The sequence below is a fragment of the Glandiceps talaboti genome, chromosome 5 (assembly GCF_964340395.1).
Source record: "Glandiceps talaboti chromosome 5, keGlaTala1.1, whole genome shotgun sequence".
Lineage (NCBI taxonomy): Eukaryota > Metazoa > Hemichordata > Enteropneusta > Spengelidae > Glandiceps > Glandiceps talaboti.
This window is the reverse complement of record NC_135553.1, coordinates 12,269,327-12,282,409: the sequence shown is the minus strand read 5'-3', so window position 1 is coordinate 12,282,409 and position 13,083 is coordinate 12,269,327. Positions and strand designations below refer to the sequence as shown.

Below are 13,083 nucleotides of genomic sequence, written 5' to 3'. Positions count from 1 at the left end.
TGCAAATTCTTTGTATAAATTTCTATTCTACTTGGTGTATAAAATTTTCAATATTTTTAGTTTTTCAGCTTCAGGTCATTTTCGTAGTTCATAAAATGTATCAATTAATTATTGATTGATTGATTAAAATCATCTGTTATTCAGCTAGTAATTTTAACTAGGATTTTGTTGTGATGTAGTAAAAATCTACTCAAAGGCATGAATGATAATTCTTTTTAATTTTCTTCTCACTTTGGTTTCACTTTTGATTTTAGTTTGTGTTTATTTTTTGGTTGAAGCATGGAAGTTAATCAAGCGGGGCTAAATTTACACATATCTTTTGGGATAAAAGTTTTATATATTTTCAACATTCAAGTAATTGTTACTTACTTTTATTTCAAAGTTATAAGACGTACTAAGCGAAGTGACAGTGACAGTGTGTGCTCTGACAGTACATGTCAGAATGGAGGGTGGTGTTTTACAATTGGAAATAGTTTTTGGTGTGTGTGTCCAAGTGGTTATAGTGGCACAACCTGTGAAACCCAAGGTAGAAATCAAACAAAGCAGATATCTGTGCATGGACACAATTCACAATTTAAAAGTTCATTATCATGTGCATCCCAAATTGTAATGTTCCATGCTTTTTGAAATACTGCTTTTCTCCTGATTGGGATATCTATGATGTTTATTGTGAAGGGTGCAGATTTTGTGCTTTGCTCAAAGTTTCTTTTAAAAGTGTTGATCAATTATACCAGTGCATGTGATAAAGTACAAGAAGATAAATTACATGAACTTGAGAAAGACATCTGACCATTCAAATGGAAATAAGGGCATCACCTTATGAAAATATTGCAGTTTTGTGTTTGTAAAGAAAAACAGCTTCTGAAATGTCAGAATGACTGAAATAGAGAACCTGTGCCCTTAACAGCAAAACATCAAAATACATCCTGATTATCTTTATTTGGTAAAAACAACCATATTCTATCCTGAGCAGTTCGGTTCTATTTGGTGCAGGTTTTTTAAACATATTGGGTTTGGAACATTAACCATAATATAGAATAAGCTATCTTGATGGAATGATAGATTTTATCATTTGGTGAATTGGAACCATCATGTGGTGAACAATGGAACATTATTGTGTAAGATCTCTCATATAGGCAAGTCACAGCAAGGAAAAGATTTCCTTGTCCTTGGATTGGTGTACAGGCATGTTATGCACATGATCAGCTCTCTATACACTGCAAGTAATATCTCATTGTGTAATGAAGATCATTGTTTCCACTTTCCTACATTAGGCAGAACAATGAGTGTTGTATTAGATGTAATGGCTATTATTAATATTATCTCTCAAGGTTTTGTACGTTTTTGGTTTTTCTGGAGGATTTACTTTTACACTTGGAAACATTGCATGTGAATGATACAGCAAATATTCTCCACTTGGTAAAGTGTCGTCATGGTTATTGTTACCATGATGATGAAATGGGTATAAATCTTTGTACCTTATGATATGTTCCTTTTAGGACTAACTTTTGACAATGAGATCTTTGCATGGGAATGATATCGAATTCACTCCATTTGATAAATTCTTGTCCTCATGGTTATTGTTGTCATGGTTATCTTACACTTACATGGCTCTCAGATTTGGCATATCCATGGTACACCATCATTCACAGAATGTGTATTTCTATCATTTTAGACTTGTAATGAGTTTCTTGTTTCTGTCTCACGACAATATCTCTTCTTATCGAACACTTGAAGATAGTTGTTCAATCATCCTGTCCACATCATTGTCATGGAAGATCCATCTGCTGATTATGGCATATCAACTTTTTATTGGCTCATTCAAACTGGTATTGCATCATTAACAATTGCAATTTGCATAATTTTGTGACACTGGTGTAATAACATAGATGCTTATCCAATCAGATACCATACATTGTTGTCATACCATCTGTGTTTGTTTACCATCTGTTCATGTTGTGATGTTCATGTTTTGTATAGAGTTATTAATAATATCACAGATATTATTCAATGTATTTTTTATCTCCTTCACTATGTATTTATGATTATGTACTTTCTTCCCATAGTCATTGTCAGTAACCCATGTTCTAGCAATCCTTGTCAAAATGGAGGACTGTGTTTTCAGAGTGGAAATATTTTTGAGTGTCAATGTGCAAGTGGTTACATGGGCATATTTTGTCAATTACAAATCCCAGGTAGATGTTATAATAAATTGCCATTAACTATTAAATGCATGGCTTCATTAACTACAGATAATGTATGTTATGAGAAATCTGGCAGGCACAGTCACAAATGGTGCTATGGGGTTGCCTGTCCACTGACATTGACTGAGATTCTGTTATCTTATGTCCTACCAGAAATCAGAGCCAATATCTGTAGACAGGCTAGATTTTGGTGATTCTAAAGTTCTCATCCTTATTCCATTACCTCTGTCTGAGTATTTCCAATATAATATCACCTTCAACTTAAATTATTCTCTGTGCAACGGTCGAATTTCAATTACGCACAAGTGAATGAGAGCGTCTCATAAATTTATCCTGATGTTTGGCAAGGTAAAGCTAAAGAAACATCACTGTAGCACGAATGAAACATTGAATGATATGTGAAAAAGTTTTCATTATGAGATTGGATATCAACTGATGCAGTACTATGACAAAACCCCCATGACGCATGAGTGAATGCACAAGTGTATAAAGTGTGGCATACTTAGGATATTTACACGAGTGCTTACCATGTTCCCTGTGGCCATATTTTCATGAGCATAGCAAGTGAAAATGCAGTAGAAAACACTACAAGCCTGAGTACCCACACTGGAATTCATGCAGCATGGGGTCCTGTTATTAATACATATGTTTATCCGAAACAACAAATTTTCCATAAAAAATGATACTGTGTCATCATGTGCTTTTATGTACTATGAACAGTTGCGTCATCATTTGCATATCATTTATATGATACAGATATGCAATAATGTTTTCGTGTGTTGCACTGCAGTGCAAATACCACTAGTATGTGTGTACACTGGTGCAAGTAATCACTAGTACATGTGTAATAATGATAATTACTTAGTATAAGGAAATGTAATACCCAGTTAAGAGTAGTGAGTTCTTTTCTATAAATGGTTATATGCACAAATAGACATCTTTTCAGTTCATAAGAAATATTTAGACTATGAAATTAAAACTGTACTGCATTCAGTTGAGACAATTTTCATTTTACATCTGCTTTACTTCTTCTTTCTGAAAAGTTTATACTCCTGGTCATCATTTCTTGATAAACTTCCATCCTGTCCACTGTCTGGATGTCTCTTATCCATCCTGTCCACTGTCTGGATGTCTCCTATCCATCCTGTCCACTGTCTGGATGTCTCCTATCCATCCTGTCCACTGTCTGGGTCAGATTTCCCAATGGGTCTTTTAATGTTCTTTTATACATTCAAGCAAAAAAAAAACTGACTTTTTAATTAACATTATACCACACAACAAAGGGTGTTATCTCTCATTTCAATACAGGAAACAGAAGCAGCACTGCTTGCCACTGATTAATTTTTAACAATGCATGATTATGTTTTTCCATTCTAGTGAGTGGCCCATGTTCAAACAATCCATGCTTGAGTGGTGGTGCATGTGTTGAAAGTGGCAGTACATATGTGTGTAGATGTGCAGCAGGGTACACTGGAACAATCTGTGAAATTCAACTTGGTAAGTATAGAGAAAGGCAATACACTGAGGCATGCTGCCATTGATTTGTAATGCCATTGCATTCCTTTTTGGTAATGACTCATCAATATTCACTATACAACTGCATCCTCATCTCTTATTTTTACATAATGTACACTTTCAATGACACTCAAACCAACTGACAGTGGAAGATTTTTAGGCAATCATTATTACCTTTGTTATACCTTCAAATAGTTGAGAGTTTTTAAATGCATAATTATGGTCATCATTTCAGAAACTTGTGGTTCTAACAACATCTGTCAAAATGGTGCAACTTGTTACTACAGTCAACAAGCAGGAATTGGAATCATTTGTAACTGTCTTCCTGGGTATACGGGAGCATTCTGCGAACAAGGTAAGTACATACTAGAACAGTCTATGAACAAGGCAAAGGTATACTCAGACTGGACCATCCTGTGAACAAGGTAAGGGTATACTGGACCATTCTGTGAACAAGGTAAGGGTATACAGGATCATTCTGTGAACAAGGTAAGGGTATACTGGACTATTCTGTGCACAAGGTAAGGGTATTCTTGAACAATCTATGGGAAACATGAACATTCTGTGAACAAAGATAATAAAGTACATGTATGGTTATATTCTAACACATTTTGTGTATATAAAGTAAGATATATTTACAACATTCTATGAACAAGGTAAGGTTTTATGACGACATTCTTTGAACAAGGTAAGGTCACTGTGTTACTTGAACAATCTGTGAGCAAAGCTATATTATAACATTCTATGAACAAGGTAAGGTTATATAAGAACATTCATTGAATGAGGTACATTGTATACAGTCATGTTCTTATGTATTTTTCAGAAGACTAACAATAGTTTCATTATTTTTGTACAGCAGGAACAAGTGTTTGTACCCCCAATCCATGTGAAAATAGTGGCTATTGTACACAAACTGGATCTACGTTCACATGTAACTGTCCTGCGGGATTTTCAGGACCTACATGCAGTGAAACAAGTAAGTCAACCCGTATCAGTTCTACTAATTGCACTTGAGGTAGTGTGTACCCAGTTGCCATGGGAGCAGTATGTAGTTACCATGGCAACAGTATTACTTGTAATGTCAGGGTAACTCCCATTGCCATGGTTATAGTATGCATGTGTTCAGGTTGTTGCCATTGCAGTCACCTATGGACAGTAGTTGAAGTTAGTACCTTTTTTGTTTTTAAGTAAAATTGGTTATTTTAAGGAATTGTAAATTAGATTTTTAGTCAGTTCTCTGATAAATTTGACTACACAGATGTGATATTTCATACAGGGTAATGCAATATCAATATTCTCATTTGAGCTAGCTCTGTCGCTTGACTTGAACGAGATGTCGAGAGTAAAAAAGGTAACACAAGATCAGATTCATGTAGGTGAAATTGGATATATCTTTGAATAAATGTTATTATTTACTCCAAATTCGAATTGGTCATAAGGACCGATAAGTTGTTGTAATTCTGAAAACTGTCAGTCCGGACGGAAATCTGTTGGTGTCGGACCGAAGAACCGGCGTTAATTTTGCACGCTGGTGATAAACAAAATGTTCTCTTTCCATCCCCAATCCAGCTGGCATAAAAATTTAAAAGAATAACACAGTCTGGTTTATTACTGCCTTAAACACACTTTATTTGTTACTGGTATCAACTTATATAGGAATTTTGGTGCTAAAATAGCATCTTGGTAATGTATCTTAATTTTGAAATCTTATAAAGAAGCCCTACTGCACATTTAATACATGTGTTCTACCATTTTTTGGGATTTCCTACATCTTCCAAGAGTTTGTTAGAAAACCTTGCAGGAAATGACATCATAGTTTATGCCATAATCTGTGCCAAGACAAAGAAAGGCAGAAGTAAGTCAGAAGATAGGTGTTAGGGACTTCTTTTCTAATGTTTGTGGTCTGACTGGATTTTTCCATTAATTTATAAAGGAAAATGGCGATATAACTTCGAATGAATTTGGCTCAGGAGACTAATAAGAGTGAATGTTTATGATTACATTAGCAGGTTGCAGTGCTAATTTCTGTGCCAATGGTGGCACATGTGTAACAAATAGTAATGGTAACAGCTGTCTCTGTCCACCATCTTATGAGGGTACATTCTGTGAAACGGGTAAGTTGTCTCGATTTCATAGACTGGGGGAGAAGGTATCACTATGTCATGTCTATGCATATGTCGGTCACTTCACTATAATAGAAATGTCACCATGCATAAATAGTTTGATTACTTGTGATTACTTGTAATTTATAATAAACACGTTTACCTAATTTGTTTATAAGTTACTTGCTGCATGTACAGTAACAAAATGTTGACACTTAAAAAAAAATAGTTTTTGCAAAGTCAAGTTATTTTAATAAATAACATTTGTCTATGTTTTTCAAGTGGAAAAGAGCATAATTGTTCTTAAATCCAAATAAATACCCATTTCTGATGTCATCCATATAGCCACTTTAAACTCCAGGGCCCTTTAACACTGGTTTAAAAGAAAATTATGTGTACATGTACATAGACATTTTTGAAATAAAAATTGAATGATAAATTTTGAGATGTAGTCTTAATATCAATTTTGAGATATTGTGTCAGCAAAAATTGAAGACTATGTTGTCCAAGAAGATTTGCAGCACCTTGATTTTGAATTCTTTCTTTGTATAGAAATTCCCAGCCAAGGATGTAGCGTTGGTCTATGTAAGAATGATGGTACCTGTGTTCCCGATGGAGACACATTCATCTGTCACTGTACGAATGGATATACAGGGACATTATGTACAGAAGGTATGTACTTGTATCTTACAATCAGGAATTAAATCAATGGAATGGATTGGAATGGATGAAATTGGGAAAAATAGATAGTAAAGAAAACCATGGTGACCTTAGAATAGGATAGGATAAGATAAGATAAGATAAGATAAGATAAGATAAGATAAGATAAGTTAAGATAAGATAAGATAAGATAAGATAAGAAAGAAAATAGAAACACAAATGAGAATAGTATAGAATTCAAAATGGGAAAGGGAAGATTAGAACGGAAGAGAATGGAATGAAATATCTGAATATATTGAATGGAATGGTATTGAGTGGTCAGTCAATCCTAATGAAAAGGGATTGAATAAACATTATAGTTCCATTGCTATGATGGCTGCATGGACACAGTGAGTAAACTAATCAAAGAAAAACAACCAACATCCTAGTCTTAGCATTTGAAAAGTGTACATGACTTTCAGTCACATTGTGATGTTCTGTCCCTGGAGAGGTCTACATTCTGCCTGTAAATAGGAGTCAAACAAAAGCCTAGAGTAAATCAGCAACCTGGAACTATATTTTTGTGAAAAATCTTGGTAACATTTGAAAATTGGCAACAAAGAAACAATGTATGGGGTTAAAAGTCATGCAATCAAAGAGAGGATCAAACCTCCATATCATGCTTGAAAAATCTAGAGTCAAAAGTGTGCATGATTTGAAAAAGATATCTCAAAAGTGCAGTACATGTGATACTTACTGTGTGAGTACACCCCCCCCCCCCCCATAGTTATATCTAACTCTGCTTTTTACCTTCTGTATATGCAATAACAGATTTCGATGAGTGTGCATCAGAACCCTGTCTGAATGGTGCAGCTTGTCTTAATGGTAGAGACTCATTCCATTGTGAATGCCTAGCAGGTTATTCTGGTTTGCTTTGCCAAATAGGACAAGGTATGGAAATGCACTATATCTGGTTCTCTGTTCCATAACATCTTTGTCACGTTATGTGTATCCATCTATCTATCTATCTGTCTATCTATCTATCTATCTATCTATCTATCTATGTGACGGTTACTGTAAAGTATTTATTTATTGACACTTTCTTTGAAATGGTATTGCCATTTAATAGTCACATAGATTTTAAGTATTTGAGGGGGTGCGTCATGTTTGAAGACTTGTTTATTTTATACACTTCCTACATAAAGCAGGTGTTCAAGAAAAAAATTCCTCAATGTATTGTTAAAAATGATGGTTGGTACACCTTTACTAGAATAAGGAGAATTATCATTGCTAATGTCCTCTCGGCGATTCATTGCAATTCTTTGAATCATGGCAAGTTTGAATTGCTAGTTTTCTTTGCTGAATTCATCATGGATATAATTCTGTTTCTTACTTCTAGACCCCTGTGCTGACAATCCTTGTATGAATGGTGGTAACTGCATATCTGATGAAAACGCGTACACCTGTAGCTGCCCTGCTGCGTTTGGAGGATCCCGCTGTGAAACAAGAGGTATGCTTTTCAAATGCATCACTGTGACCAAAATTAGAAAAACTGTTCAGAAAGATGTGTGTGTAAAATAGTATTATATATTTACTTTCCAGGTAATACATTACTATATAATAGTCATATAATAATCATTTAGACCAAATTAAAAAAAATGTGTTTTCAATAACCCTAGTTTAAGCCGCCGACCCTAACATTTTTTTTAAACATTTAAAACAAAAAGATACGAAATTCTTTGCTTCTTGACCTTCATGCACACCTATTTTCTTTATGTCTGTTCATAATTCATCAAACTATAACGTAAACGGTATTCTGACCAACATTGTGTTTGCTTTTGGGTTGAAGCAATATTTTTCAACAATAAAAACAATTAAAATGTTAAAGATAAATAGAATAAATTCCCGAGCTACGTACCCTATTTTCTGAGGCCATGTTATCAGAAATACACAATTATTTTTTGTCACATTATATTCATTTTACTGTGCACTGTGAGGTTCATATGTACAATGAACTTGACAGGTACAGTTAATGATATGTAAGTGGTATCTCAGCAATATTTTATAAGGTTGCAGCCCCCATCCCCCACCCCCACCGCCATGGGCTATATAACAGTACATTTATAAGAAAGTGTAGAGATTTCTTACACATTCATTAATGTCAGGATTAACTCATAGAAGGGTTATACTCCCAAACTGTCAGCTGTTTGTAACGTTGTTGGACTGTGGACACTTTATCTCAACAAGTTTTTATATAGGAATATGTTCTGTCCTTCTGTAACATGTGAAAGCTAATTTCAAATTAATTCAAACTTTGTACAAATGTGAGATACCCTCTACATGAGTAGTTGAAGACAGTGTCTTCTACAAAGACTTGTTTACATAATCTGATGTAAAGTGCTTATCATTACTCAATCAAGTTACTTTCTTCTGCCAATAGTTGACGCAGCCAGTGGTAGTGCTAGTACTGATGAATCAGGAATCCTGGCTGACTACTGGATAGCCATTATTGTCATCTTGGCCTTGGCTTTCATCTTTACCTTGTTTGTGTTACTGTACTACAAGTGTAAACCAAGGTAAGAAGGAAATTCCTTTTTTTTATAGGTCCGGTTCAAACTATGATTGAAGTTTAAGTATGAAAACAGTTAATGTTCAGAGCTAAAAAAAAAGAAAGAATAATTCTTTAGCAATCTTCATAGCTACACGCATAAGAAAACACTAAGATGAGAACCTGGGAGTCACACCCTGGACTTTAATTAATGTGCATAGACTTGTGCATATTGGTGGCTAAGATTGATTCAAACTGATGGCATATAGATGAATATTCATAAGAAATATGTATAACTACATAAGGAGGGGATGATTTGAAGCCATTACAAGGTTCCCAGTGATTGGTTAGTGTGAACTTTCATCATCATTTTAGTCACTAACAGTATAAGCAACACATGTCATTATTTCTATATAGTAAAGTATATGATGGGGGATATGCTAAAAATAAATCCAGCACCAAAAACTTATGACAGCAGTATGTCTGACTAACTCTGTAGCTTTACTGCAAATGTATATTTATTGTTAGTATCTAGTAAGTCCAATGTTCCACACTCTTCCTTTACTTTTTAAACACAATATTCTGTTCATGTTCATCACAGGGATAGAAGTCTACTGTATGATGCTGAAGAAGCAGCCAAGAAACACAGAGACGGTCAGGCAAACACCTCAGCTGATACATCAATCAATAAACCAAGACCAAATAACACAGAAAATGAATATGGTTTTATACCACCTCATGGAGGTAGCAGGTAAAAATCATTCATCCTTTAGTCAGTATACCAGTGTGGCCTAAAATGTCAAATTTGAAAAAAAAAAAAAAACTGTATACTGTTATTGGAACATTCACCAGGTCCTTACAAATTATCATTCACACACAAGCTCTCTTCTTGCACTTTTGATTGGCAAACAGACATATTAGACATACATAACTGACAAGTACTTTCACTCCTGAATTTGCATATAAAGAAGCTAACCTTTCCACAAATCCAGTTTACTCAACACGTCTAGCAAATTTGGGTCATTCTGTCAGATCCAGGTTAGACACTTAAAAAGCACAAGTGATTTGTTCAAAACATGTCTGATTCTCAATCAAAAGTGGTAGAAGAGAGCCTAAGTATGTATGAATCATAGTACGTCCATAATGAACATACATAGTGTTATGAATTATAATTTTTTTCAAAGGTAATGTGTTTTTTCTTGGAAATATTAATTTGTATCTTTGCTGTATATTAAAATGTATAGAATAATCCTGTATTGTACATACTGAAATATACTTGTCCATCACTCGCTATTTGCAGAAATCAAATTCAGCCACAGTACTTAACTATATATTGGCACACAGACATAATTTACATATTAAGTAAAACCTGTAATATGCCATCAACTGTGCCCACAATTCCAGGAGACTTATTTTAATGACATGGATGTTATTCAGCACTATTTATATTATACCAGATCAGTTAATTGTGAAATGTACCTCAGAAATAAACATTTGCTGTGACTTTGTTAAAGAAATCTCCCTCCCATTACCATTTTAAAAAATCAGGGATATACTGTATAAATTGTAGAAATAGAGAAAAAGATATTACCAAAATTAAGCTATTTTAAATCCAATATGGCCACCGAATACTATGTTAGATCTATGGGAAGATAAAAGGTTGAGGGATTCAGTTGTGAGCAATTTAATAACTTTGATTTTCTGTGAAATTCATCCCCGAGACAAATTGTACCTTAACTACTGTTTTATGCAAATGTAAACCACAAACATAAAGAAAGCTTAATATATACACTCTGCTTGTTCTATTTCGAGGGGGCGGGGGGGGGGGGGGGGGGGGGGGGCAAAAAGCAACATTTTATAGACAGTACATGTATATATTAAAAGTATAAAGTAAACCAGCCATTATATTTCACTATAAGTTCCGATAATACTACCTCGCAACTTTGACTTGCAAAATGTGAAACTTTGGATTTTTTATTTTCTGACATTTGCCAACCATTCATTTTATATTGGAATGTAACCATGGCTAAGGTAAAGGGGATTTGATTTTACCACTACATGTTGTGTTGTAAGATTTGATAAACAAATTTCTATGTGCATTTTTCTCACTTTATTAGTCTACTGTATTCTTTGCAACATAGTTTGGCTCTTTTCACTGTCCAACCATAGATGCAATTCACATTTCAACTTACAGCAGAATCTGGATTGATGTGGTGTTTCACTGATGGGATATGACATTTCTGATATAAACTTAATAGACGTACTTTCACCTCAAACTAACATAACAGAAGCACCACCACATACATAACGCGGTCCTGTACCCCGTCACATCGACGAGTAAGAAGCATTGCTTTTCTGACAGTGCAGTAGAAACTGCTTCTCTGAAATGATTACACATGGATTTGATAGCATTAAAGGCCAAGTTTGGATTAGGATTAAAATTCTGGTGTGAACATTAGTTGTCTGGTAAAACTATAAAGAAAAATGATCCACAGCAAGGGAATAATAATAGTGTAAATCTCAAGACTAATGTAAGATCCCAGAAGAACCTGGGCTTAAAATCCCAGCCATTAATGATATCAATTGTTTACTTTCCAACTTATTGTTTTAATTATATCAATTGTTTACTTTCCAACTAATTGTTTTAATGGTATCAATTGTTTACTTTCCAACTTATTGCTTTACTGATATCAATTGTTTACTTTCCAACTAATTGTTTTAATGGTATCAATTGTTTACTTTCCAACTGATTGTTTTAATGATATCAATTGTTTACTTTCAAAGTAATTGCTTTAATGGTATCAATTGTTTACTTTCAAACTAATTGCTTTAACGATATCAGTTGTTTACTTTACTTGTTTGATTCTACATTTCACAACTCTGCAAAGCACTTCTATTACATTTATTTTGGGTTTGAAGTTGTTTGTGGAAAAATGTCATGTCCGATGAGTGAAATGTTAAAGCCACTCACTTTTCTGCTGTAATTACTTTTCAATTCTGTGGATTGTGATGTCACTAACACTTTTTTTCGTAGAATCTATACTATCTTATACATATATTAAGTATTTTTGTGTATTCTAGTTGTATATATTTTGAAACGAGGATAAAAAAAGATATGTATTAAATAAGGAGAAGAAAAAATTTAAGAAACATTTGGCATTTAATATGATACAGAAAATGACACACACACACTGGCAGAGCAGATGGTGTTCATATAGGTTTCCCATGATTCCCTCTGCAAAAAATGCATACACAGCTACCATATTTGTTTCACCTTTCACCTTTCAACTTTGACATGATGATACTTTTCATCCATTGCAGGTCTACAGTTGCCGAAATTAATAGTTATGAAAATCCATGGCCTGTCAGCACAGAAGATTTTGAACAACCAAGGACGTCTTTATAGTACACACTTATGAAAATGTATGCCAGTGTTTTTTATCACATTTGAATCTTTTAAATCAAAAAAAAAAGTTGAATTTTGACCTCTGTTGTTTGCATTAACATTTGTGTAAATTGAGTCCAACTAAAAGTTGTGAATTTTTAGATATGCGTGAAATAATCAAAATATAATTGCGTCCTGTTTTTGGTTGAAACCATTATTTGATATTGAGATAAATACAAATCGTAAGAGCAAAACAGTACACACATTTTACAAAATAAAATTTTATAAGAGAATGAAACTCAGTTTAGCAATCAATTTGAATATTAAAACAATAAATATGCATAAGTGTATCATTGAAATTATCTGCTGTACCATTAGGATTTAGTTTTTAAAGAATATTACCATTTCACCCTTGGGTTGTAGTGATTTCATACCCACATAAAATAATGGTTTCAACCAGTGTGATATGAACTTTGACATCGGTACAAAAATAGTACTTGTTTTTGGTATACTATCACAGAAATATCATTTTCATATTTGTTCAGTGTATTTTAAATAAATACCTTGAAAGAATTGTAAAATTAGAAGAAAAATGTAAAAAAAAATTATCATAATATATGTACAGAATGACATACTTTGTAGTAATAATAACTGAACAAGCTAATCGTAATAAAATTTAGAATTTTCTTG

At 33.7% G+C, this 13,083-nt stretch overlaps 1 protein-coding gene across 1 annotated transcript in view; it reads left to right on the top strand.

Moving 5' to 3' along the window:
- LOC144435356 (uncharacterized) overlaps window positions 1-12,461 on the top strand; it is a 33,946-nt gene extending 21,485 nt beyond the window's left edge. The window contains exons 28-39 of the mRNA XM_078123952.1: window positions 383-526; window positions 2,067-2,195; window positions 3,582-3,701; window positions 3,955-4,074; window positions 4,576-4,695; window positions 5,726-5,833; window positions 6,374-6,493; window positions 7,292-7,411; window positions 7,860-7,970; window positions 8,901-9,036; window positions 9,610-9,759; window positions 12,330-12,461. Coding sequence (XP_077980078.1) covers window positions 383-526; window positions 2,067-2,195; window positions 3,582-3,701; window positions 3,955-4,074; window positions 4,576-4,695; window positions 5,726-5,833; window positions 6,374-6,493; window positions 7,292-7,411; window positions 7,860-7,970; window positions 8,901-9,036; window positions 9,610-9,759; window positions 12,330-12,414 — 1,463 coding nt within the window. The 3' untranslated portion in view covers window positions 12,415-12,461. The remainder of the gene's footprint in view (window positions 1-382; window positions 527-2,066; window positions 2,196-3,581; window positions 3,702-3,954; window positions 4,075-4,575; window positions 4,696-5,725; window positions 5,834-6,373; window positions 6,494-7,291; window positions 7,412-7,859; window positions 7,971-8,900; window positions 9,037-9,609; window positions 9,760-12,329) is intronic.
- The last annotated feature ends 622 nt before the right edge of the window (window positions 12,462-13,083 follow it).